Below are 27,624 nucleotides of genomic sequence, written 5' to 3'. Positions count from 1 at the left end.
AAAAATAATGTCCCTTCGTAAGTGAAACATGAATGTGAACATGTAAATAACAGATGAGTTATGTAGGCTATGGGTCTAGGCCTTTTTTCACAGGAACAGCACAGGAGTGACTAATAACATTAACAATGGCTCTGTTCTATTCCAGTGTGCCAGTAAGCCGGTATGCGCAATACCAGGACCCTGAAACAGAATCAGCTAAATGGAATTCAGCCATCTTTAATTTTATTATTTACACCTGTGCTTTTCCTGCTGTGACATGTCAAAATGCCTTCTGTGAAAAAAAGGCCTATGGGATGGAGAATTGTCCACACTGGCAGCAAAATGTCACACACATAAGCAGAGGCTACTGTGTGACCTTTGTTGTTGTTGTTGTTTTACCCATTTAGTTATGGCCGTTTACTTGGCAGTAAAGTAAAATGGATTTGTAAGTTGAGGCAGGTCACTTTGCAAACACCCTCAAGCAGGCTGTTGAGTGTTTTTTAGAGATAGCCTAGGTGTGGCCAGGTATGTGCAGGTGAGTGTCAAGAGGAAGGGCCAGCAGCCATACAGTACTTTTGAACTCACATGTAGTTCTGTTTGTATTACCTTTTTTAGGCTTCACCATCTATCTTCATCAGCTCTGTTATGCAATGTCTCACTCTACTTCCAGTTAAGTTTGTTTTTTTAACTTTCAGTGTAGACTCGCCATATGTAGGTCATATAACAGTTTATATGTCAATTAATTAAAACACTGACAGTCTCGATGACTTGTGTTTAGACTGTCTTTGTGCATTTTTGCATTGTTTGAGTAGACAAACAATAGTAGAGGGATTTGAAGCCTGAATAGGACGGAACCAAGAGTGTCAACGCTGCGGGGGGCACATTTACGTTGCCTCGTCACCAGTAGAGAGTCCTGCTGGTGAATAAGTTCAGTTCATGGATGTATTGGAAAGCAAGACAGTGTTTAACACAATAACTGTACATTTATTATTTGACTGAAAGGTTTAACCCTCGGTTTTACTGTTTCGTGTTCAAAAGGTAGAAACCCAACATCCCTCCGAGACAATGGTTTCTTCTCCGCTGTCCGGCAGAGCGTGCGAACTATTTTGACTGACATAGTAGCGAACACAGACTCGGATTTGTCAAGTTCCCAGACGGGTGAGTGAACAGTTTTGTTTAGCTTCATTTAGCGACCTCTCGATTTGAAAACCCAGCAGATTTGTTGTAACCTCTAAGGTAAACATCTCTCAACTTAATGAAACTCATTGACAGGTTGACAAGTTCGCAGCCTGCGGACGGTCGTCACTAGTTAACGCGTAAGCTGGTAGACAACAGACAACAACACAAGAGAAGTCAGTGTTTTTAAAGGGAACAAACTGTATGACTTTGCCCTGTGTTGCTCTGAGATGCGAACTTGTTCAGCAGAAAAGGCTGTAGAAGTAATTACAGATTCACAATCTCGGTTGAATGAGCTTTGGTTGTGTATCGTGCAACCGCAGGGTCGTTTGTTTTAAGTTAGTGAAGAGAACTTTTTTTTTTCTTGTGCTTTCTCATATGTCAGAAGCTTTAGGAATATTAACATATATAGATAGATGTTTTTTGTACCACATCTGTCTGTGTTTTAGCACAGGAGTTTCAGTTTCTGTCATGCAGCCAACATTGAACCTATAATTTTGTGTCCTTTTTTCCGAATGAAGGCGGAAAGGCATGCAATATTATGGGCCTCAGGGTGAATAACAGTGTAATTGTGTGTGTGTGAATGCCTGCATGACTGTGTTAGAGACAGCAGAGTCGTGTTTAATTGCATGCACATTTTCACTTTTGCCTGCCTTCATCTCCTATGCTAGTAGCTTGTTGTTGTTCTCTGCCTCCTCTGCGTTTCTTGTTTTCTTTCTTTCTTTCTTTCTTTCTTTCTTCCCCCTGTACTAAAACACAATTTCAGGTCTGCTCCTTTAATCGTCTCTATTCTCTCTCTGCCCCCCGCCCTTCCTGAAGCAAACTGTGCTACAGCACAGTCTGACATTAGGGTATTGAAATACAAGTATCTCTGCTGCCATGTTTGCTGTAGCTTTGTGCCCCCCTGGCTCCCTCTGTTGTTGTTTTTTTCTCAGCACACTGGGAACTGATTGTAATGCAGTTGTAGAAAGCTGTCAGAGTGGACTGATTGATTTATCACCCCTCCTTTCCCTTTGCCCCTATGCCTCACCCTCATATCTGCTGGTAACTGCCTTCTGTTTTCTGTTTTAGCCACTGGAAAATGTCTACCCATTTATGTGATGTTAGGGAGTGTTTTCATTTGTGGACGGGGACGCCTTTCTTTTATTATACCGCTCTTCTTTCTGCACATCTCACAGCTCTAGTCCACTTTTTGTCCTGGCTTGTTTCATGCTGCTTATTTCCTTTTTTTGAAGGAGCAATGTTCTCTAATTAACTTGTAACCCAACTTAAACTCACATTGAACCGATCTGTATTCTGTTATGCTGGGAAATCAAAGAAGGGGATATTTTATTTGGCAGTAGTGCAGCTCAACTCTGACCCCCTGTCAGGCGGTGCTGAGTGTTTGTCCCACCCCCACAATATCCTGTCCTGGCTGAGAGGACTGCTTCAATATTAGAAATCACATATGCACACATTAAAATGAGACACAAAGAGTCACTATGTGGCTAAATGCACAATGTTAGAGAATGACCAGCCACCCCAGCAATGCATGGGTGTATTTAGCCATTGTGTTTCCTGCTGCGTTCTGCAGAAGTGAGAAACTGACAGAATTGAAGTCATACAAAAAGAAATCAACTAAAACAAATATATGGAATAAGAAATGGACCCTTAATGAAAGTGTAACAGGATCCTGGAAACCTCAGGTAATGAGAAAAGTATGTTTGAGAGAGAAGACAAAAGAGAAGTGTGCAGTAGAGTGCCATATCAGGGCCTGAAAAGAATGAGATCAGAAGAAGGATTAAGGTTGATGTGGTTGAGGGACATTTTTGAACCATACAGTCATTTAGTCAGTGTGTTGGCTGATATTCAGAGCTGCTCCCTGCTTCATGAATGCAGCTTATATTATATTCACTCAAGACCAGAACCAGAAAGACCTCCACCCCGAGCAAAAGTCTGGGTCTCTGTTGCACCTCAAATACTCACACATTCATGAGTGTGTAATGATTGAAATATGCAGACATTGTTGTCATTAACCCAGTACGCATTGCCAACTGGTTGTGTCTGTTTTCATCTTAAGCTCTTTGCAGTGAGTATGAGTGCACAGTGTACGTTGTTCTGACTTTCCCTCTCTTGTATACCTCTTATGTCTGTGTGCAGTTTGAGGGTTTGTTGAATGGTGAGCTTAGCTTAGCTTAGTTACTGGATGTCTGTGGGATCAAGGTAGGTACACATAGGCATATGCAGGGGAAGTACTCAGAGTATCAAACCCTCAGCATGCCCTCAACCCTCAGATGTTTTCGCAAGAACATGCAGCATCTTATCGGGCACATCACTGTTTGCAGCTACTGTTTGTGCTGTGGGTGCATGTAAACAGGAAGTGGACCTGAAGTTTAATATAACCTAAACTATTCTTACAATGAACTTTACAGGTACAGAAATAACAACATATTGTGTAGTTGGACCAGATATTCATCTTTAGAGAAATGTAAGGTGTTTTTCCTGCTTTTGAGAAAAGCTGCTATTCAATCCCAAAGACATCCAGTAACTGAGATTCACTAGGCTAAGCTAATTTTTCAGCATCCTTTTGAAACAGGGCATAATTCAATGTTGTCTCTCCAAATAATTGATTATGATAAAATTCTCATAAAACATTAGATCTTAATAGTTGACAGCATATTTTGGTTTTGAAAATGTATTGGCTATTTTAAATTGAGTCAACAGTGTTTCACTTTTTATAATGTGATTTATTAAGTGTTTACATATTGATAATGAGATAGTGCTGTGATAATTTATGCACAAATTATTTTTTATATTGCCCACCCTTATTTGAAAAAGGTCACTTCAAAGCCGATTATCTGGCATTTTGTCGCCTGTGCTCACGAGGCCGATAAACAAAATGTCAGACACCTCTGCAGGCAGCCTTGTCAGTGTGGCTGCTATGGAACGATGTTAGCGCTCCCCCTTGTGAGTTTTGGTAAGGTGGTCAAAAAGTAAGTTACGAGCTCTGTACTAAAATTCTCATGCATCCTGCTGTAAATGTTTGCCTAAATTTCCTCAGTCATTCTAAATGTTAACGAATTTCTCCCGTCCTAAATTACAGCAAATCTAATCTAAAACGTTACTGGCTAGTGTTAAATATATATATTATGTTATAATGTATAGAATAATGCAGTTGAATGATGTTGCTTCTGACATACTGTACCGTTAAATTTAATCAATTAATAAAGATTCCATCTAAAACAACTTGTTACTGGCTAAGATAACCATGTATATTATGGGTAGGGCGATGTCAACCAAATTGGCATATGATGATGTCCACAGTGAAACATCGGGATGGACGATGACATCGATGTTGGGGGGGTTTCTTTACCTTTACCCTATTTGTTTATAAGAGTAGGTGTTGGCGATCAGAGCAGAGGGAAAAGTTAGCCGTAAAGTTGTCTAATGGCAGTAAATGTACAGTGTAGGTTACAGTTTGCCCATGAATAAACACCGCAGCTCTTCAATACCAAAGACGTTCCCGTGTCTTGCTTCCCAGCTGCTTGGTAAAAGGTATCTTTTTACTCGCCAAGCTTATATTGCACTTTCAGTAACAAGATTTTACTCGCCGAAAAGGGGGGGGCAATAAATTACGATGCTCTGATGGTAGAGGGCTCAGTGGCCGATAGCATTTTTCATCGGCCCAACCCTAATGTATATTAGATTGTAATGTGCATGGTATAATGAAATCATACCTGACTTTTATTTGTTTTGATATCTGCATTATATATCGGCCATTGGCCGCCCTGCTCTCTAAATATCAGCATCGGCCATTGAAAAACCCATATCAGTCCACCACTCAAAGTGAGTTTGATACAATCTTGAGCTAAGTAGATAACGACAGTGAACAGGGTTGGGCAATTTGGAAAAAAAATTTTGGCACATTAATGCAAAAAACCCTGGAAAAACCCATTATTTCCATACAAAGTCTGGAAAGCCACCACGGTATAAACAGTATGGCAAAATCTCTGATTGTTGAGAAATTTGTCATCTGAAGGTATATACAAGGTCTATTGCTCACCCTAAAAGTGAAGTTTAAAAAAGTAATCCAACCCTTTAATGTTACACAGTATTATATCCTCTCACCTGTGCCCCGCCTCTTAACTGTGAGGTATGTGGAATGGATATATTTTCATATCAGCAGTTTTTTTTATTTTTTATGGCCAACTATTATGTGCAAAGAGCAATCATTACCATCCACAGTCTCTGCTTTTTCAAGACAGGCTTGGATGCATCTGCTAAAGAGGTTTTATTAGTCACTAATGAATATCTGGATTCAGTTTCACTGAATTTTCACTAATGTTTTATTTTATGAATTCTGTGATCATGTTTTAAAACGACAGGATGTGTCCTCTCTCGGTCTTTGATGAAAGTGTATCTGCAGTTGTTGAACATAACTGAGGATAGATTTTTGGACTGAAGGGCCTTTAAACTTCCCATATGACACACTTTGACTGTGAACACTGACAATGCATCATTCTGTCTCTGGCCGTGAATATTCATTACACTGTTGAGACTGTGCCATCTGACTCTGACCACAGCCCTCATCGCAAGCAGTGCCACAATGGAGCTCTCATGAATCTGAACAAAATGATGTAATCCCTCAACTTCATGAGAGTCACTGTCATTTCACACCGATAGTGAAGAGGGGTGAATGTTGACGGCATGCAAAAATTGATGCATAAGATGTTAAACAGCAATATTTTAAGTTGTTTTTTCATATGGCCTTCAGTAATTATATTACGTGAGACCCCCATTTACACGATTGTGTCTTATCCAGATACAGATCACATATTAATGCAAAGTGTAAATGGGACCTGAGACTGGAAGTGCCGTAGTCAGTTGTCATGTATACAGTCCTCAAGGTTTGTTTTCTCACTATGCAATTAAAAGTGTGCGCAGGACAAGCAGAAACATGTCAAGAGCGTTCAAATTCCAAGGAAGTCTGCTGGCATTTTCCCCTTCACTCACTTCCCACTGCCCCGCCTCCCCCTCTTTTTCCCCTCCTCTCTCAGGTAGAGGAATAAACAACATGGTGGGAGTGGAGTGCAAGTCTGAGCAGGTGAGGGTGTGAGCCCTCTGCGATTGGTCGACAAAAAGACTGACGGCTGGACAGATCGATACTGTCAGAGGAGAAGAAGAATGGCTCAAAATGTTAACTTTGACGTGATGCACCCTCTCATTGAAGCTGGAGTGGAGTAAGTGTTTCAGTACTCCTCCTTTCTCAGTTTTTCTGTTTTGTTTGCTGTTTGAAGCTGTCAGCTTACCGAGCGTTACTTAACATGAAGGCCGTGAGGGTGGCAGGAAGATATGGAACAGAGATGACAGGATTAGCTGCGTGTATCCCAGGGCTTTCATTTATGTTTTTTTTAAACCATGGGACCAACTACTAACCTCCACTTAATTGTCTCATATTTGTTTGGTTGAAAGCATGTTTGAATATGACTGTGTGTGTGTGTGTGTGTGTGTGTGTGTGTGTGTGTGTGTGTGTTTGTATACAGTCTATCTCTGTGAAATTTCCATTTGAAAACAGTATAGGCCTGATTTGCTTCTGTGTGGCCCTCTTCTTGTGCTATCTGTCAAAGGGAACTGGACTTGCTGTATTTTCTTGTGTTTTTTCCCTCTTGCTTTACAAAAACAAAAACAGTCAGTCCGGTTGGCTTTGACTTACTGTACATCTAGATAGCGCAGGAAGAGGATCACACAGAAGGTAATCTGGGCTGTACTGCTCACAAATGAATGGGCTGTTTGGTTGTAGTTTCCCCCCATGAGACGACTGGTGAGTGAGTCAGAAGGTCATTGTGTTTTATCTGTAGTGTTGTCAGTGGCCAACAGTCCTCAGAGCAGTCTTGATCTGTACTGAAGTGTGTCTTTGAATATAACCTGTGTTTCTGAGCCTGTATCGCCCTCTTTTCTGTCTTTGTATCTGTTCTTATGTCCATGTGTCCCTCTGTCAGGAGCCCGGCAGATGAGGAAGGTGTTCATGACTCGTTCAGCAAGCTGATAGCAGAGCAGAGTCACACTGAAGGCCTGTCTGACGCCTTCGAGCTACAGCAGCTGCAGAGAGAACTGGACGAGGAGGGTGGAGGTACTCTTTTGTTTGACATAGATGCATGTCTACATGTGGAGGGCTGAATTTGTATTAAAGCGAGGTATGTGAATATGATATTGATATCTCAGACTAAATATCTGGGATTTTGGTTATAGTGACATTGTGTTATGGTTTAAATGTCATCATCTGGTCTCAAAAGCTACACAATAATTAAATGCTACACTTTTTGAACTCATTTAACTCTTCTAGCTGAGTAAAATGAACAGTGAATGTGTCTCTGTAATCTTTTTGGTGTCCATATTACTAACATCACTGATTTAAAAACTGCTTGTGTCTATCTACAAAATCCTCCACATTATAGATATTGAGGATAAAAATGTCCAGCAGTGTTTTTTTTCCTTCTAATTCCACAGACCATGTGGCCTACCTGTCCAGCCCTGGAGATGGATTTAGAGGAAGTAGGCAGGGGCTAAGGGACGTGGAATGGGAGGATGATGAAAGACAGACAGACCCCCTCGTAGGTGAACGTTGGTCCTCGGCCACCTTGAAGGTCCTGTCCTCCATGCCCAGTCGCACCATCGGTGAGTCCTGCAGAAGGCCAGTTAAAATACTAATGCCAATGCAATACGTACATACAGAAAGATAATTATAGAGTAGTATACAGTGAGATTTGGTGGCTGTTTTATGGTGGCACTGTAGCCTGCTGCTGTGGGCTGCTACTTGCGTGTTATTGGCTACAGCATAGGTGTGCTGTAGGACTGAATGGTTTTGTTATTGGTTTGTTGAAACCCATTCAAAGCCCAGTGAAAAATGTGTTCTTGCTGGGAACAAGGCTGTTTATCAGAATCAGAATCAGAAATACTTTATTGATCCCCGAAGGGAAACTCTTTTGTTACAGCAGCTCACCTTTACGTCAGTGCACACAGGAGTACTAACAAAAAATATAATACAATACACTATAAAAACAGGTCAGAAAATAAATTAAGTACCAGGTGGTTATAAGTATAAGATAAAATAAGTTTGAGGTACCAAGTGGGTTTACCGGTTGATGCAATACAGTATAATAATACAATATAATAATATAAGTAATAAGTAGTGGTGCAAGTACTGTCGAGTTAAGTGTAGCTTATTGAGATTATTAAATTATTGCACAGCAGTAATGGAGGTAATACACAGAATATTGCACAATTATTCAAGTATTGCATAGATGTAATGATCAATGTCCAGTTTAGTGACCTAGGGTCATACAGACTAACACTTAGAGAGTTTGATGGCCACAGGCAGGAATGACTTCCTGTGGCACTTTTTGGTGGGATGAGTCTTCCGCTGTTCATAGTTCCTGAAAAATGCACATTTTCACAACACAGGAAACACTGTATGTGCAATGATAGTTGCTCTTGTTGAAAGTGCCTCATAGTACCATACTTAACCAACAAAGTAAGGTACTGTGTTAGCCTGGGTTGGTTCAGTGGAACCTGAACATTTAAGCTGGGTGTACTGGTGTCATGCTGCACATGTTGACTGTTTCAGTTGAACAGAGTTTCATGGGGAAGCAGTTTGTCTGTCATCTTCCTGTCAGCATCTGCGTCAGGTCAGGTGATTCAGCTTGTTGATGAAGATGGCTTGAAAGCTGTACCACATGGTATATCTGCTGGTTTGACTTTCAACATAAATAGGAAACATAAATGGGAAATAACTGTTTATCTTTCAGTACTTCCCCCAGCAAACAGCCACATTAAATCATTTAAATCTACGTAGGATGCTCCCTTGTAAAAACAGTTTTGCTGTTTACTGTTGTACATCTTCCACAGATTCTTTCATATGGTGCTGTAGATTACAATATCCCTGTTGTTTTCTTGTTTTGGGTATTTCAAACATGTATGAACCTATTTGATGGTGGACTGACAAGCCTTGTGCCAGAAAACTATTAATTAGATTTGGGGCATCCCTGTTGCTTAGGGGTTAAGACACTGTCCATGAAACGCAGCGTCCCTAGTTCGAGTCCTGCTGGGGACCTTTTGTTGCATCTCTCTCTCTCCCTTGTTTCGATTTTAGTGCTTATGCAGATCTGGTATTTTTTGTCATGAGATGGCTATTTCATTCAAAACTATAGAAAAAAGGAGATAGAGATGACAAATCCTGAAGCCATTGTCTTTGGGTGCAACAAGAAATAGGAGAATTCAGTGTTGGCGGAGCGCCTTTGAGGCAGTAAGTGCTGCTGACCCCGTCTCTGATCCTCTTTCTTTGTCAGGACGCAGCAGAGGAGCCATCATCTCTCAGTACTACAACAGGACCATGCAGCTTCGGAGACGCAGGCAGAGCAGACCCTCTATCCGAGACTTCTCTCACTCTGCCAGACCGAGCATACGAGGCTACGGCATGGAGGCAGACAGTACGGACGCAGACGGCGCACCGGGTGAGGAGAATGGCGTTCACTGATAAGACGCTAGGATAAAAACTCATCTGTGTTTGACAAGTTTATAATGTAAACTTGTAAATGCTGCCCCTGTGTGTGTGTGTGTGTGTGTGTGTGTGTGTTACAGTGAGTAAGAGGGAACGTTTGGTGAACAACCTGCAGAACCTCTCAGTGAGCGACAGAATCAGGATGCTCAGAGGGATGCCTCTCAGTTTGGCTGAGAAGAGCGAACTCAGGTAGATGTGGTCCTTGTTTTCATTATTCCTATTTAGATTCATTCTGTTTTTTATGTATCAGTCTGAATGTCTTTCTTTGTCTCCCCTGTTTACAGGAGGTTAGCATTACAAAAGGAGATACGCACACTTTCTGGCAGTAAGATCCCCTGTTGCAGTCAACTCAAATATTATATCATCATTGTAAGTCACTTACACCACCTGAAACATCTTTCTGTGTTCTACTTCCTGTATTTATGTATTTTCCCTCCGACAAGGTGTCTAGATAATGTACCAGTTTGTATTTCTAGTTGCTCCTTTATAAACCAGGCAGACAATAAACACACAATCTCACCACCGGGTCCATTTAGTAGCTATTCTGGAGCTTTTCGATTGTATCATATGATCTTCATCAGCAGATGGAGTTCGCCCGGTTGTCATTGTAGATGTTTAAATTTCCATTTTTCTGAGCACTTCAAAGACTGTTCATCCATGTTGGCTTAAAAGTTGAGATTGAAAGTTTTTATTGAATGTTTTGAGAGGTTGAGAGCACACAGCTAAATATTAAGCAGGTTGTCCTGGTATTGAGCTGCCTTTTTGCACACTCCTCATCTCAAAGCTTAAAAATCACCCTTTAGCTTGTCTGCTTCTGTTTTACATGCTTTCCTTTTTGATTGTCAAAGATATAGTAAGTACAATACTACAATAATGACTCTTACCTGGGTTGTCCTTATCAGCGTCACTGAGGTGTGATATCATGGAAAATACAACTGCAACTCATGAAATTAATGATATCATTATCAGTGCTTTCTAACTAGCACTAAAACGCATTAAATCTAACTTAGGTGTAGAGAAGCGTAGTTGTAGTGATGTTGCTTACGGTCTGCAAGTATAGTAACAAAGAGGCTCAGTCCTTTGTACACAGTGGGAACATTGTGAGAGTTTCGCTTTTTGTTCCCAATTTTATATGCAATAATCACGTCATCTGTCTCGACATAATGACCTCATGATTGTTCCTGTTTTAAGACATTGTTAGGTCTTAAAGACATGTAATATTAATAGCAATTTTCTCAAATGGTAAATGGGACTCAAGGCTATAATTAAGGGTCTGTGGGTATTTCCTTAGGTGTGGTTAAAAAGGCAGTGTAATGGCTCTATTGCCCAAGCATTTACAGCACAGAGGGTGTGAGTCACAGATTGACAACTCACAAAAGCTTAACTACAAACACTTGTGTACACACTTCCTGCTGCATTGGGAGTCATTTTCGTAGAACAAGTTTAAGTTTCTGTACCACTTTTTTTTTTTCTGCACAGGCTGCAAGACAGAGTTGGTACAGCTGGCTGTCCTTCCTGCACTCCCTCCAGCTGTGGCAAGTGGCACTCAAGAGAGTGAGTGGGCGTTTCGGCACTGGAGTCCTCTCATACTTCCTGTTCCTCAAGGCCCTACTCTTCTTCAACCTCTTCCTGTTTCTGGTGACGGGTGCGTTCTTGGTGTTGCCTCAGGCAGTGCACCCTCCGGTGCTGCCTGTGGAGAGACCCGCTTTCTCCGGACTGGAGCTCCTCACCGGAGCGGTAAGCTGTGTGCCATGGTGACATATTATTGCAACACCTCTCCCACGCTATGAGGCCTCAGGTTTTAGAAAACGCTCACCACATCTGTGATGTGTGTTCAGAAGCTTTAAACCTATATGATGAGTTTCCAGTTCCTGGAATTAAAGCCCCCTTCCATTAAAAAGATGTTTTGCTTATTGTTACTTCACTTGGATATTTGAGCTTCTCTGTGCAGAATATTTTGACACTAGAAGGTTGTTTTCACATTAATCTGCTGAAGGAGGAAAGTTTCTCTATGCTCAACTTGAATCTGAACTTTTGATACAAAATATTTTTTCTCAGGGCTATTTCTCAGACACAGTGATGTACTATGGATACTACGGTAACTACACATTGCGCAGGAGCTGCAGGGATGATGTTGGAGGCAAGAGTGTCTCTGTGTCCAATGGAACCAGCCTGGGCTGCATATCGAAGCACCACTCTTACAACATGCCGCTTGCTTACTTTTTCACCATAGGATCGGCTTTCTTCATCACATGTATCATCCTCGTGTACAGGTACAGAGTGTTTTTTTTTTTTTTTTTTTTTTTAAAGAAGATAAAAATGCATGTCTAAACAAAACTATCCCAACATTTTAATTCTGTTTTTAAGGGTAAAAATATCGGATGAAGCATGTTAATGTGCAATTTCCCAACAGCATGTCAAAGTCGTTTGGTCAGAGCTTCCGAATTGACAAATCTCACAGTATCTTGGCCATGAAGGTTCTCTGCTCCTGGGACTTCAAGGTCATTAAGAAAACCTCTGTCAAACTCATGTCTGAGAATATCTGCACCCAGCTCAAGGTACACGTGAACACACACACTTAAATTTACAAAAACACATCCTCCCTCTCTTTGTCTCCTTGCCTGACACATAGTTGGCAGACAGGTATGTGATGATTAATAAATAAATCTGTTCCTTCTTTATCTCTCTGTCTCTTTCACAATATTCCTCCTCCGTGCCTCTCTTTCTCCCTCAAATCATCTCTCTCTCTCTCTCTCTCTCTCTCTCCCCCTTACTCCTTACTCCTTCCTCTAACCTCTCCAGGAGCTGCTAGCAGAGGTGAATCATAACGATGTCAAGAACACTGTGTGCCAGAAGCTGTGGAGACTGACGGTTCATGGCATTGCATGGGCTATCTGCATAGCAAGCACCACTTCCTGTGTGCTTGGTATTTACTACTTCTCTGGTCACATGCACCAGGTGAGGCGGGGTGGTTTCAGGGTCCAAAGTCAACATTTTCTAAGGATCAAACTTTTTATTGGTGGATACTCATTTCATGTCATTTGTTACACAGTCTTTGGTCTTTATGTTTCATACATACAGTATTCCCCCACTGGCCACCAGACTTTCTGTCAGATTCAAGCAAATCAATAATGTTTCTTTATATCAAACCAACTGCATGGCTTTATATAAAACAGTACCATCTAAAGATCTCTTGCTGTTTCTACTGTCTTGATTTTAAAGCCCCTATATGTAGCAGTTGAAAATGCCCAACTTGCTGGTGGCAGTATCAAAAAACGACTGGCTCAGTGCAGTGCTGCTAGCTGTTAAAAGAAGTAGAATAACAAAAATTGGTGACAAATAAATACGGTTTAAGAAGTAATTTCCGACAACTGGAAGATGACAAAACAACCAGCAGTAACATTAAAAAGCACATCATCTAGTTGCAAGCTGAGCTTTCTTCAACTTATCTGTCTTTGTCTCTCTCACTCGCTCTCTCTCTCTCTCTCTCTCTCTCCCCAACAGAACCTCCAGCAAAATTCTCGTAGTGCCACCAAGAACCCCTTGTTGCACGAGGCCAGCCTGCTGGCTCTCCCCGTGGTGGTGTCCCTCATCAACCTGCTGCTGCCCGGCCTGTTCAACCTCGCAGCCTGGATGGAGGACTATGAGTCACCTTCTGTACGCACATATGTTGCCATCGGCAGGTACGAGCAGAGGAACTGCATGTTGCGAGTTCGCTGATGTCAGAGTTTAAGTACACGCAGAACTAAATAACACTTTCTTTACTGTCTGCGTTTCTAGAAACTTGATGTTGAAAATAAGCGTGCTTGGAGTCCTGTGCTACCACTGGTTGGGCCGGGTGGCTGCTGACCCTAAAATTATTGAACTGAAGGTGATGAGACATTATTTTCATACTACCAGAGCAGACACCTTTTTCCTTACAGCTGTGTTGAGGAATATTAATAATCTGGATCGTTTGAGATTATGTTGCTAAGTGTGGTATTTTGTGACTTTCCTGACTCCGTGCTCTGTTTCGAAAATGTTGTCTCCAGTGCTGGGAGAGTTTTGTTGGCCAGGAGCTTTATCGTTTCCTGCTCATGGACTTCATCTTCACTCTACTGGACACCTTGTTTGGAGAGTTTCTTTGGAGGTTGGTCATTCATAAAAAAAGCCCTCTTTGTTTCTGTCTCGTTGTTCAAGGTGAACATGTCCCTCCGAATAAAAGTCATGTTTGGTTTTTTTATAGCAGAGTTTGCATTATGTTTTAAAATCCATACTCACTTAAAACACGTGAGTCTATAAACTCGCTTCATTTTTCTTTGTACATTTCTTTCTGTTCTTTTACTATACTAAACCATCTAATTTCTCCTCCTGTTGTCTGCAGGTTGTTTTCTAATAGGGTGATGAAGAGGAGGAGGAAACCAGTTTTTGATATCGCCAGGAACGTCCTTGAACTCATCTATGGACAGACGTTGGCCTGGTACAAAACTTACTGTTAAGATGTACACGCAGTTATGTTGAGTAAAGTCAAATTGTTTCTGGATAATGACAGTGAAATTTGTGTTTTTCAGGCTGGGTGTTCTCTTCACTCCTCTCCTGCCTGCAGTGCAGATTATCAAACTCTTGCTGCTCTTCTACATTAAGAAGGTACTTTAATGGGAAAGAAAATGATATTGAAATTCAAAATAAAAGCTTAAACAGAAATTTCCAAAAGAAAAAAAACAAAATGTTTGGACAGTTCATTTTATAACAATTAATCCTTTACTTTTTTAATGTTAAGGTTTTTAGTGGTGTTGGCCTTCAGCAACTCTCAGCCTATTAGACAGCTTCATATTTTTGTCACCTTTTGACACTGGATCTGTTTGTCTGTCTATTAAATGTAAATTGTCAGTATGGTAACCATACAGTGCGTGTTGTATGTGCTATATGTGTATCCTGGTTAAATAGTATAGTATCTTTTTATGTAACAATTGTTAAATCTCTGATGTCTTATTTTGCCATTTGACTTTCTGTCTGCATAAAAGTTCATCTATGACCTTGGAAACGGTAGTTTGACAACACAGTCTTAAGCTCAGTGGACCCTGAGTTTTGTCACATTTCTTGTCGAGCGTCTGAGAGTTGTGATGGAAGTGGTGACCTTTGACCCTGGCCCGTGTTTGTTCTCCCCACAGAGCAGCGTGATGATGAACTGTCAGGCCCCCAGGAAGCCATACAGAGTCAGCCAGATGACCACCGTCTTCATCACTCTCCTCTGCTTCCCCTCCTTCCTCAGTGCCTCTGTGTGCGTCACATACACCATGTGGAGGTACACACGCACACACACAAAAACATTCTGGTGTTGTGGAGATTTTATTGTCATAAAAGTTCTAACTCTAATCAAAAATAATTATTTCCTTATTGAAGTTTGGAAAAGAAGTTACTTACATGACACCTTTTAATACTAATAAACACACATACTGTACGCACACACACACACACACTGCTATCCCACTAATAAAGCACCAAATAGTTAACAAATGTTAACGATACACACAGAGGTTTCCTGCTATGAGGAAAGTTATTTTGTGACTTAGGACATATAACCACACTTATACCATGGCCACTTGACACAGAAAACAAGATTGGTTGTGCTCAAATCATCATTCATTTTTGATGAATGTTTTTTGAGAATGTTTGTAGTCATTTTAACCCATGGTCAGATCAGTTTGACAAGTGAGAGTTAACTGGTAATGTAGTCAAGCAGAGTACTGTTGCTATGGATACCTGTAGTTTAAGATACTCCACGCACTGATTTAGATCAAGGGGTTAAACTGTTTATGAGAACTATGTCTGAGCTGTCCTGTTATTAGATTTTAATCGACGCTTGCCAACCAATCAAAAAAGAAATCTCCATGGCCGTGGTGACATTCACCTCAGAGAAAGGTCGAATAAAGGAAGATTCCCCGTGTGACTCTGTGCTGCGGGTCTCAACATCTGTCTTCTGTCCTCAGTATCACGCCCTCCTCGACGTGCGGTCCGTTCCGCGGGCTCAAAACGATGTTGCAGGCGGGGAAGCACTGGATGGAAGAACTGGAAAAAGATAATCCCAACCTGTCCGTGCTGGCCAGGGCTCACTCCTACCTGGTGGAAAACCCTTTCTTCCTGTTCGTGGGAGCAGGCATCTTCCTGTGAGTACGCACACACTTACACACACACACACATAAACACAGGCGCAACAGGGTGTCGGTATGTGCTGTATCTGTCATAAAACAAGTAGCAGTACACTATCATACTGCATTATTATCGAGATCTGATGTTGTTTCTTTCCATTAGGATAGTCATCTACTTCCACAGTCAGGTGGTGGACGGCCAAAGGAAGATCATTGGCTTACTACAGGAGCAGATAGAAAATGTACGACATCACCTGCATATATACAGCTCTGTTTCTCAATATATGTAATTATAAAGATAACTATAAAACAGGCCAAATTTGCTGAATCTGGTTCTCCCTCCTCTCTTCATCTCTCTGCTCAGGAGGGAGAGGATAAGAAGTTTCTGATCACTCGCCTCCAGTCTATCCATGAGCGAAGACGAACCCCAGCTCGCAGACTCACAAGTCAGGTCGGTCTTTGCTGCCCTGGTGCTTCACAACAGCAGTCTTTGTCTGAAGCTAAAGCAATCTCTATACCGTGGCCTCCTCTTACCTCCTATGTGTTTTTTTGTTTTGTTTTGTTTTTTCCCTGTAGGACTCGAGCTGTTGAGAACCCAAACTCTTTGTCTCCAGTAGACAAGCCCCCTCAATTCTCTGAACACTGAGGTCTGGAGAAATCTTAAACCAGCGGGGATATAACTGGAATGAAACCTGTATAAACTGTATATATGACCAGCTTCAGATGTATTATGCATTTGGTAGATTTAAAATGTGGCTAGTATTTTAATGGCTGTGGAGCATTTGCAGAGAGGGGAAACAAACAATGTGGAAATATCAGGCAAAACAAAGCTGTCTGCTTTATACATTATGTTTATAGATGACATACCTGAACTCCAACTTTAAGTTAAACGTTACAGACACAGTATAACCCGAAAAATGTTAAAGCTGATGTTATCAGTTTATTCCAGTCATGTCTCGTAGAAGCACTTTTCATATCAACTGTGAACAAATAGTTTTTATTCTTTTTTCTTATGCAAACAAATGTACGTAGTCTACAATGTTGTTTTTTAATGGTTTTAATTTTTTAGATTTTATCAGTATGTGTGTTGGAGATAAACTTTGGATGCTGTGGGTGTGATTATGCAGTATGATAATACTGGAAATGTATTCTTGTTTTTACATTTTGTTTTTTGAGTTGTTTTTTTAGGGTGATAACTACTACTTTATTGTCATACTTTTGTAATTATTAAATTATCTTTTTATCATATCGGCTTGTATTTGTATTTATTAGTGCATATATAAGGTGCTGCTACTACTACAGCACAAGAAAATATTTGTTACAAACTCAAAAGCCTGAAAAACTACCTAATTTGTACCGTCAGCATACAGGGTTTTTTTTTCACAAACATGCAAATAAAAAAGTAAAATGTATGGAGACACTCTTACAGTAGCTAAATGTGTCTGACTATAAGACATATAATAGATTTTCAGTAGAAAAATAAATATACAAGCACTTTTAAGTAGCCTGAAGAACAAAGTAATAATCTTAATATTTGTACCTTTTTTATTAGTACATATTATCCATTAAATTATTATTTTACCAAAATGAGAAAAAGCAGCATATTTGGTGGAGGGTAGAAACAGCAGCACCGTTTGATGGATTTGTGAATGTGATACTTAGAGTCGACAGAAGAGAGCGCCAAATCCCCACAAAACTAACTGGGAGGTGTTTTCAATCCAGTGCTTTCCCATCAAAACTCAGACTATTTTAATTTACCACCATGACAGTCTCAACTGCACATACATAATGCACCGTACATATTTACTGTGTGTGTGTATGTGTATGTGTATGTATATATATATATATATATATATATATATATATATATATATATATATATATATATATATATATATATATATATATACACACACACACACACACACACACACACACACACACACACACACTGTACCCACCTGTCATTGTGTTTGTGTACACCTAACAATAATAGCATATCTACAGTATATATCTCTATATGTTAAAACAGCATGTGATCCCATATGTTGTGTTTAAACAGCTCAGACATTCTGGTTTGATTGTATTTGTCTTCAAAACTCATCAGGCACTTGTGAGTTTTTGTGTCGTGCAGTTTTTCAAAAGCTGAGTCTTGTTTGTTGCTGATGGGAGACGATGTCTGGAAGTATTGACAGTTTTCTCATTCGAGGTCTGTTTTCATGTTCCTGTCGTCTTTTATGTTCCGCACCTTCTTATCTGCAGCATGGCTCACTGACACTACACTAACATTGCTGCACTTTAAAGAACAACAACTCAGTTCCCGTTATTGAGCATGCCCAGTAGCGTCCTGGGGTCCATCCCCTGCTGCTGGGCCATCTTCTGCACGTCGAAGCCCATGTGCTTCAGGAATTGGATCACGCTCATCTCCTGTCCCGTCAGCTGGTCACGAATAGTCGGGCAGGACGGATTACAGTGAGGCCACGGGCAGCTGTCAATCAAATGTAGAGGGCAACCCCTCACGGGTGGGGTCTTGTGCTTTTGCTGGTTGTGGTTGCTGTGGCTACCGTTGATGTGGTTGATGTGGAGACTGCGGTCCCAGCAGTGGAGGGCTCTGGGCAGGGAGGTGCCTTTCACCTGAATGCCCATCCAGTAGCTGCAGGGACAGGACGACACGTAGTGAAGGGGGATCAAAGGCAGCAGAGAAAGAACACAGGATAAGCAGATAACTTCACCTCTCCTCCCAAAAATCTATAAGAATCATATATTACACTGTAAAATGTACAATTTGTATGCTTGCATACAATCTTTGTGTAGTGTTTGCATAATTATGGGCATTGTCATGAGGATTAAATTAAAATGTAATACTATATGGTAGGAATGGGCGATATGATGATATATAGCGTGAGAGATTTTGCCATATGGTTTATACTGTATATATGGTTTTCTATCCCCTTGATGTCTCTGGGTTGCATTTAGAGACTGAACGATTCAGGCCATGTCGACATTCAGGTGACAAAAATCTAAGAATGATAAATTGGCTGATATTGATTTTTATTTTTTATTTTTACACAAACACATAACATACATAAACATTTTTGATAAGGATCCCTTCAATTTGTTTTAAAGAATTGTTACCAATGTATGTTTTGAGTGGGACGTTTTACAATTGAAAAATAAACTTGTCCTTGCTCCCTGGTGGATAAACTATGTTACGGTTTCTAAAGCAATTTCTAGTTATTTATCCTCTAACATATACAGATATATCTGTGATAATCTGGCCAATTTATTTAATTTATTTAAATCTAGTTGACTACCACATACACATACAGTGTGCGAAACATATGGGGTACTGCACTACCACAAACTGCGTATTGTAAATCTTAATGTATGAAATATGTGGACATCATTATGTAAAAGATAATACACAAAGACTGCATTATCAGAAAGCAAACTGTACATCAACATATGAACTACTTACTGATTGTTATATTTAGTGTGCATAGTTAAAGTGTAAGATAATGTAGCGCAAAGGTTAAAGTATCTAACTGATAGCAGAGACAGTGAATGAAGTCTATTACGATGGCACTAAATGTGACTGTATGTAGTTGTGCTGACAGTCATCTGACATGTTGAGTCAACAGCAGAGTGTTTGAATAAACTGTTAATGGGGAGAACCTTAAAGATCCAAGGTTTATTTACTTACGTTCTAGTAATGAGTTCATGTGACAGACAGGCCGGAGCAAACATCGCCCTGCCATTCAAAACACAGAATCACACAGTCAACAAAACAGTCGTTTTTACTTTACAGTATCTTGTGTGTGTGTGTGTGTGAGAGAGAGTGTGTGTCAATCTTACGGTACGCCACGTAGCGTGCTCCTCAGCTCCTGTCCCAGGTTCTGTATGTACCTCCACTGGCCCTCGTGGATGGGCTGTCCGGTCAGGTGGATGTTGTCGACCGTCAGCTGGGCCTCATCAAACAGCCACTGCACCACGAACACCGGGCCTGGACAGGAGAGAGGATGCACCGCAGGTCATGACACACACCAGCCTCCGTCCTTGTCGTTTACGTCAGCCTAATGGAAAAGCTCGGGGTGTTTTGTCACTCACTTTTTAATGTGGGGTAGACTTTATATCCAAAGAAACAGTTCCACTCCTCTCCCACGTGAGCCTGTCTGCAGCTCTCTGGTACCAAACCACCCCAGTACCTGCATAACAGCAAAGTATCACCACTTTACAAAATCTGTACTCCTTAATCCCCCATCAGTCCATCCATCTGTCCTTTCAGCTATCCACCTGTCCTACCTGATGCCTCTCTTTATGGCCTCAGTGGGGGCGCAGCTGATGGTATCCAGGCAGTCTGTGAATTTGTACTGTTTGTTGTCCAGGAACCATCCGGAGTCAGCCAGACCCCTGACCTGCACCCCTCGGTGGCCCTGTGACTCCAGCTGCTCTGCAACGTGGTCCACGTTCAGCAGGACACCTGTACCGCCCGCACTGGTGAAAGGAAGAGTGGGATCGGAGGGTGCAACTAAGCGACTATCTTTGATATAACACGCACATACACTCGGCATCACACACACAAACACGCACACACACACACACACACACACACACACACACACACATATATGCTGAACTGACCTGCTTCCAGCCAGAAGCAGAACCTTGGCGTTGTCCAGACCTTTTGTCAGCAGCTCGTTCACCACCTCCTTAATGATCAGAGAGCCCATGAACGCATAATCACCTGAGAGCAAACATGTTTTTTTTTATTTGTTAAGGCAGAGCCACATGACGCACTTCTCACTCTGACTACAAACTCTACATCAGTATTATACAACTGCTGAAACCTTAAGGGAAGAGAAAGGTAGTTTATTCAACTCACACCTTGGGAGCTAAAAACTAACTCCATGTGTGATGAAACAACACAAAAGAATTGAATCTCACAGTCCTATTTTTCTCATTTTAAAGGTATATTGATTTTTAAAAAGGTTTAACAATAAGAGTATATTTAGGTGTTTAATAAGGTTTTTAATGTGCTTAGTTTACAGGGTTATGAATGCAAAAAAACCCGACAGATTACATTAAGCTCTACTCAACTTGGCAATCAATGATACTCTGCTACTTTTTTGCTTTAAGCTTGTGGCAATTTGAAAGGAATAACTGATCTTGATTTTATGGAGAAATTCAAGGGATTTCTTATTTACGGGATGAAATAATGTGGGTTGGTTTGTAGTGCTGTAACTCAGAGAGTGAGACTCCTGCACAGCTTGTGTGTTATGTTATTCATAAACCTGCCGAGTATCTAAAACAAACACAATATAATGAGGTTTTTCAATAAGTCAGACACGGTTAAAGCTATGGAGGAAGTTCACAAATGTAAATCTGATTATGACAGCTAAAAGAAAACGCTTCCACGCGACGCAGGCACAGAAAACGGGAGGAGATCTGTAGCCTCTAGTCTGTTTGCTCACTCGCTCCTTTTCTCTACCTTTAAATAGCTAGCACATCAATAAATATTTCTTTATACATCCTCAGCCAGATCTACAAGCTCACAAACTGATTCATTGTGTCTTACTGTGATCTGTCTTCGGTGTGGCTCCACTCCACACATCGCTGGAGCAGTACGGGATGAATCTGCAGGGGAGAGAGCGCACAACACTGACAACTTGGAATCAAACTAATCAAATTAAAATCAGAGCAGCTTTTATTAGAGCTGGTGCGCTGACAAACCTGGCTGTACGATGCTAGGCTGAACACAAACAAACAGTACAAAGTGTGCGTTCCAAGACAGAGAACTGTTATAGGATGTTAGTGAGTGTGTGTCTTCCATTATCTACCAATGACAAGCAGCTGCTGGAACAGAACAGGACCAGGCTGAGAGTGCCTGAGAGTGTCGACAGGCACTGGTGATCTTTTTTTTTATGTCTGAAAGGATGATAAATGGCAAAAACAACAGAGGTAGCAAAAGTGCTCCTTATGTCTGTCTGTGTAACTGAAAGTAGCATTACCAGGATGGAAATGGAAATGTAAACCATTAAAGTTAAAGTCCTGTATGATACAAATAACTGAAGTAAATGCATAGAAGAAGTACCTTAGTATTAAAAGTGTAAGCACTTCTATATGCATAGTCCCTTTCAGAGTGCAAGTATTTCGCTTTTGTAGATATATATAGCACCAGTATATTTACAATTTTAATTATATATTAACGCAAACACTTTAATCTTTTTTTTTTTTACTCAAATTATATGATTCCCATGAGTTATTTTTTCCCAAGATGTAAGTTGTGTGCACCAGTATGCACGTACATACAATTATTGACACAAGTGGAATGACTTATAGTTGAGAAAACAAGAAAAAAAATACACGAGTGCATTAACTATAAAGAGAAGGAGAGAAACGACTTCTTACACCATGTTGGCGTTCCACCAGTGAGGGTTTTCCTCCGGCTGAGGAGACAGAATTCCTGTTCCTGTGAAACAGAGAAAGCAATGATGTAACATTTACTTCACTTTCTGGACAAATGTCCTCATCTTAGAGTCAAGAAGCTTCAGTAAAGGTAAGAGAGGTTGAAATCTTTTAGTCTACTTGTTAAAATTCACAAACCTTGACGCATAGCTGTGTGCTTTGATGTATGTTGAGGTGTGTGTTTACTGCATCTGTGTGTGTGTGTGTGTGTTTTCTCTGCGGTCAATAAGTCATTAACTTTCCCTGCTTCGGTCAGCAATTACATGCAGCCATTGAAGAGCTCTGTGGCTGTTGCACTGGCCACCAGTGTGAAGTGTACACAGAGAGGGTGGTGGAGAGAGAGAGTCATAAACAAACAAGGAGTCCCCTGACGGCTGGAGGGAAAGAACCAGAGTTTGACTTTTAAAGATGAATGCAAACTCAGCTAAAGAGGAAACACAAACATTTCTATGAATCTCCTTCATTCAGGGGAAGTTTTTTTTTCCTACTGGGGAAAGCTAAAGCTCTGCGCGGCTATGCAGAGATTTTGCAAAAGCTGATACAAACCAGCTTTCATGTGTGTAGGTGTGTGTGAGATACAATGTGCATTGATTGTGCTGCACACAATGCGGGAAATGACATGTGTGTCTTGTTACCTGTTCTGGTCTGTGGCCACTTGGTGGAGCTCATCAGTCTTCTCATCGTCTCGTACCTGTTGTCACAGGTCTGCCTGTTGAAACAGTACCATCCACCTGAACCAACACGCACACACACACACACACACACGCTTGTTAACAGTTTACATGGAGTTATGTTTCACCATAGTGTAGTAGTAGTTTGCAGGTTCATCCTCACCTTCTAAGAACAGCAGCCACCTCTTGCTGCCTTTGGACTCCTTGATGTAGTACCTGCGTGAGAACCCCAAAACAAATCACTGTGAATGCGTCACACACACACACACACACACACACACAGATGCATACATGCACAACACAAACTCCACGGGAGGGATGCTACCTTTTGATCCTGCCATGAAAGATTTGGCTCTGATCGCACCGCTAAAAATTTCAGCAGGAGTCTGTTTAGAGGCTCTAAACGGTTATTTAAAAAAAAACACACAAGTAAAGGAAGCTCATCATGCTGCTGGCAGCACACACACTCACATACACACTCACAGAGGCAGTAACAGTATTGGTGGCATATGGAAAGCACCCTTTTATTCACACAGTGTTTTATGTTATGAGTACTCTGACCTGTGGGTTGATTGGCACAACTCTTGGGACTCTAGGGAACATGATGCCCCCCTATCCAACCCTTTAACAATCTTTTTTGCAAATTCGACTTAAACTGGGATCTTGCCCTGATGTGCAGGAGGCGCTGCAGTTGAAATGGGTGGTATACTTTTCACTTGTTGTGCAGTAGCTGCTGAGAATGAGCAGCCTGATGATTCAGGCACAAATCAGTCAAAGCTGCAGTCCAGCATGGACCCCTGCTTGTGGGTCTACAGCGGGATGAGTTTGCCTTAGTCTGTGTGTTTTAGTCTATAACCAAGAAGTCCGTCTGATAGATTTATATAGGCTACAAGTCGTTAGGTATATATAATGATTCACCTGTAATGGTAAAAACTTTAAAAACTACCATTGGCTGTAATCTATCTCTACCAGTCTAGATGTATATTGTAAATATTACACCCAACAACTTTGGTCCATCCGACTTAAATGAACTCCCTGCAGACATAAAAAGCGTTGGCCTCTCTGTCGAGTGCGCGCATGCTCTCTATCTGAAGTGTTCAGCGGCAGCGCGCACTGCGTTCCTTCTGATCTGGTCCTTTGATCCATTTTGGTCACATCCGGAGGGACAAGGGACTGGAGGACAGGGAACTAAACTAAGCCGGAGTAAAATCGGATGTTTGGTGAAGCAGAGCGCGACTTAGCCTCTGCGCCTTCATGGCTTTAACCAAAAATCCTCTTCATACAAAATTACAGGTCAGGTCACAGGACAGGTCTTTTAAGTGACATGTTATAAATGACAACGTCAGACCGCTCACTTACCCTGCTGGTGACCCGTCATTGCAAGTCACAGATATGTTCTTCAAGAAGTGCAGCTTCATGTCTTGATCCAGCTTCTGCGCAGAGCACGGGTACAGTGACTGTGCCAAGTTCTTTATCTGCACCATGAAGTTGTCCATGTTACCCTCCACGGCTGTAAAGTCTAACGGGAAGCTCTCCGCTCCTTCCACCCGCTCCCTGTACGCCGGAGGCTGCTGCTGCTGCTGCTGCTGCTGCACCCGCCGAGTTTGTGCCCGACCGCCGTGCACTCTCTTCGCCTCCACCGGTGCGCTCATGTGGATGAAGAGCAGCAGCAAGCAGGAGCGCACCGCGAACAGACCGGCCGAGCATCTCACCACACCAAGGCTCTGCATGTCTAATTGTTACTGTAAAGCGTCTCTCAAGTGTGTGCAAGGGACGTGAATAAAACACACCATGTCCTAAGAGTCATTAGAAAAGTGAAAAGTTATTTGAAAACGCACGGAGACCTCTTGGAAGCTCATGGAAGGTGTGCACAATGAACGCAGGTAGTGGTTCTCCATGGTGCCTTCAGAGATGGAGAGCTGGTATAAAATTCATCCCAAATGCACGTGCGGTTCCCACCTCATTTCAGTCCTAAAATCGTTATTACGCATTAGTCCCTCAATTCATTCGTTCAGCCCTGTTTCACTGACGACCTGTTGGCTCTCGGTTCGGGTCCTCATGAGCTGAGACGAAGTGGAATTTTATTTGAAGCCCCCCCCCGCCCCGCGTGCTTCTCACTCCCGCGGGCCAATCGTTATTATCGTTGGCTGATGCTCCTCGCGGGGCGTCGGTCTCACACCAAGAGCGCGCGCATGCCTGGCACGCCCCTCCGGTCTGTTCACTCATACACTCAGTCGGTCCCTTTGAAGTGTCTTTGATTGAATATGTTGCGTGAGGGAAGCTGGACAGGCTGCAGAGGGTCGCGCCATGCCGCCGGGGTCCAACAGGAACACGTTTGCAGTGATTCGCATGTTCTGCGTGTCTGGGGCGGTTTTGTTGTTTGTTTGGGGGTTTTTTGGAATGTGCTCGAAAAGGAAACCCGCATATATTTTTTTTGTTTGTGGCTGGTGGAGATAATCTTATAGAGATGAGTTAGGAAGTTTGTAGATGAGATAAGGTCACTGGAGGGCTTTAATTCATGTCCGTGGCACGTGCAGAATGTAGATCTCTCACTCTCTATTCACAGGCTGTTACACACACACACACACTTGTTGCTAAGAACTGATACCATCGCTTTGAATGAGTAAATAAAGGGTGCTGCGTCAGATCTTTGTATCACCCTTTATGTTGAGGGAGTGTCATCTGTGACAGATATCAACTCTCTGTATAGCTGCTCTATGAGCTCTGTGAAAAGGTTTGGTTTGCCAGCTGGTCAAGGTGGATCCTTCTTCATCCTCATCATCACCAGGTAGCTACAGCTCCATATCAGGACATTTTAAGAAGATTAATATTTAAGAGGAGAACATTTCCTTCTTCTTCAGCCTTTAAGCTTTTACAAATGTGGTTTGCTGAGCACATTCTGCCTTTTCATGCAGTTTTTTTAAATTTCATTACAGCTTCTTGTTGTGTCCCCATCCTTTTCCTTGTATTTGAGCCCATCAAGGGTTCAGAGCAGGCTGGCTGTGACTGCTGACGGTTAGTCGTCACTTCATTGTTCTCCTTCCTCAGGCTCCCATTCACTACTTATACATCTTCATTTTAATGCAAACAAGGCCTTGTCTGGTTTCAACTTTATGTGGTCCACAGATGATAATTCCTTCTGGTTATAACTCTTCCTTTAAAACCACCATTTTCTTTCTGTGGTGGCACTGACTCCTGATTTTATCACTGAACCTTCTGAAGACAGAAGCAGCCTCACTTTGACTTACCTTTCCCTCAGAAATATGACAGTATTTTCACACAGCAGCTTGGCAGTAGGTAGCGCAACCTGGTCTGGTTAAAGCACCTTGATTGAGGTTGTTAAAAAGTTTCCTTTTTTCCCCAAAGTTTCTTTACCTCATCCTCATCTAAAGCATCTAATCAATCTAGTATCTAATGTACTCATTCAAGTCATTAAAGCTCTATTTTTGTTCACATCTAATGAAGCTGTTTAAATCAGCGTTTAAAACCAGATCCAGCATCCACATTTAAGTCTGACATTCAGCAACAGACGTAAAGTTTTTGTTTTCTGACTTTGATATGTATTTGTGTTTTACAAGAAAGGAAACCCTGTTTTTAACAAGTGCATCTGTTTGCCATTCATTAATCAGTCATTAAAGATTTCTTGTGTGTGTAAATGTTGTGTAAAACCAGACAAACTCTCAGCACAGATGCCTTCATGTGCTTTCATTCCATCCAGGCAGTTTTGAAGTTTCTAGCCTGCTGAGTGAGGAAGGAAACTGATTGTTTGTTTGTTTATTCAGACGGTGGCAATTTCCCCCCAGAACTGAGAACTGTATTCACGTCTCGCTCTCTCGCAGGTGGACTCTGACTCTGTGTTGCTGAAGTGGTCAGTCAGTCAGTCGTATGCCCTCTGAAGCTCCGACCTCTCACCTCTCCACATGTCGTCTGTCCAGTCTGATTCTGTGGAACGCTTTGTTTTAAAATGTCAGACTCAAAGATGATTCTTTTCGAAATAAAATGAAATTAAAAAAATATTTCAATGACGTTCATGATCATAATTATGAGACCAACTCTGCTTTTGCTAAACAAAAGAGTGGAGGAAACAAATAGTTAGATTGAACCTCACAAGGTTCAAAATTGGATATTGTAGATTTACAAGTCAAGGATTACACAAGCAGAGATGACTAATTAAAAGTAAACATAAAAGGAGACACCACTTCCTGTACAAAAGTGCCTCACTTTGCCTTTCTCAATCCCCTATGTGTTTTTATGTACATATACATGTAAAGTGCACCTTTATACTAGGGAAATATGTTAGACATGTTGGGAAAAGATATTCCCTCATTTGGTGTTTTGATGATTGAGGTGGAGAATGCTGTCTAACAATTTGCTCCAAAATCTCCCTTATGTTCAGCTTGGTTGGGATCTGGTAAGTGTCAAAGCCATAGCATATGATTCACATCACTTTCATACTCATCAAACATTTCAGTGACCCCTATAGTGCCCTTTGGATGGAGGCAAGGACCTCTTTCACAGCAGACATTTTCACTTGTTACAGCAGTAAAATCACAGGTGTAATTAATATCAATTAATTCCATTTAAATGTCCCAGTAAGAATGCCAGCATGCACACAAATAGAGCCCTAGAACTGGCATACCTGCATGGAATTTAACCATCATTAATTTTA

The 27,624-nt window shown here is 41.5% G+C and overlaps 2 protein-coding genes across 5 annotated transcripts; one reads left to right on the top strand and one right to left on the bottom strand.

The window, feature by feature from the left end:
* Nucleotides 1-279: 279 nt before the first annotated feature.
* tmc6b (transmembrane channel-like 6b) lies at nt 280-17,067 on the top strand. Of its 4 annotated transcripts, none has more exons than XM_044191385.1 (22): nt 280-514; nt 1,018-1,137; nt 6,192-6,374; nt 7,134-7,264; nt 7,642-7,809; nt 9,480-9,644; nt 9,772-9,880; nt 9,976-10,060; nt 11,171-11,428; nt 11,750-11,964; nt 12,105-12,249; nt 12,494-12,649; nt 13,196-13,374; nt 13,472-13,562; nt 13,723-13,820; nt 14,055-14,150; nt 14,242-14,317; nt 14,842-14,975; nt 15,661-15,837; nt 15,983-16,061; nt 16,184-16,270; nt 16,396-17,067. In XM_044191385.1, the coding sequence occupies exons 3-22, from the start codon at nt 6,319-6,321 to the stop codon at nt 16,408-16,410; spliced, it is 2,520 nt and encodes an 839-aa protein (XP_044047320.1). In that variant the 5' UTR covers nt 280-514; nt 1,018-1,137; nt 6,192-6,318; the 3' UTR covers nt 16,411-17,067. The 4 variants fall into 4 exon arrangements, with proteins under 4 accessions (XP_044047320.1, XP_044047322.1, XP_044047321.1 ...); XM_044191386.1 differs by lacking the exon at nt 280-514 and adding an exon at nt 878-898; XM_044191387.1 differs by lacking the exon at nt 1,018-1,137.
* On the bottom strand, nt 16,938-25,059 carry notum1b (notum, palmitoleoyl-protein carboxylesterase b). The gene is made up of 11 exons (XM_044191390.1): nt 24,315-25,059; nt 23,119-23,171; nt 22,920-23,015; nt 22,228-22,288; nt 21,395-21,453; nt 20,461-20,563; nt 20,122-20,313; nt 19,927-20,024; nt 19,675-19,822; nt 19,523-19,570; nt 16,938-18,472 (listed from the first exon to the last, which is right to left on the bottom strand). Exons 1-11 carry the CDS (start codon nt 24,683-24,685, stop codon nt 18,133-18,135), a joined length of 1,569 nt encoding a protein of 522 aa, XP_044047325.1. The 5' UTR covers nt 24,686-25,059; the 3' UTR covers nt 16,938-18,132.
* Between the last annotated feature and the right edge of the window lie 2,565 nt (nt 25,060-27,624).

Source organism: Siniperca chuatsi, linkage group LG3 (assembly GCF_020085105.1).
Source record: "Siniperca chuatsi isolate FFG_IHB_CAS linkage group LG3, ASM2008510v1, whole genome shotgun sequence".
Lineage (NCBI taxonomy): Eukaryota > Metazoa > Chordata > Actinopteri > Centrarchiformes > Sinipercidae > Siniperca > Siniperca chuatsi.
Note: the sequence above shows the minus strand (reverse complement) of the source record. Positions and strands in the feature narration are given on the sequence as shown.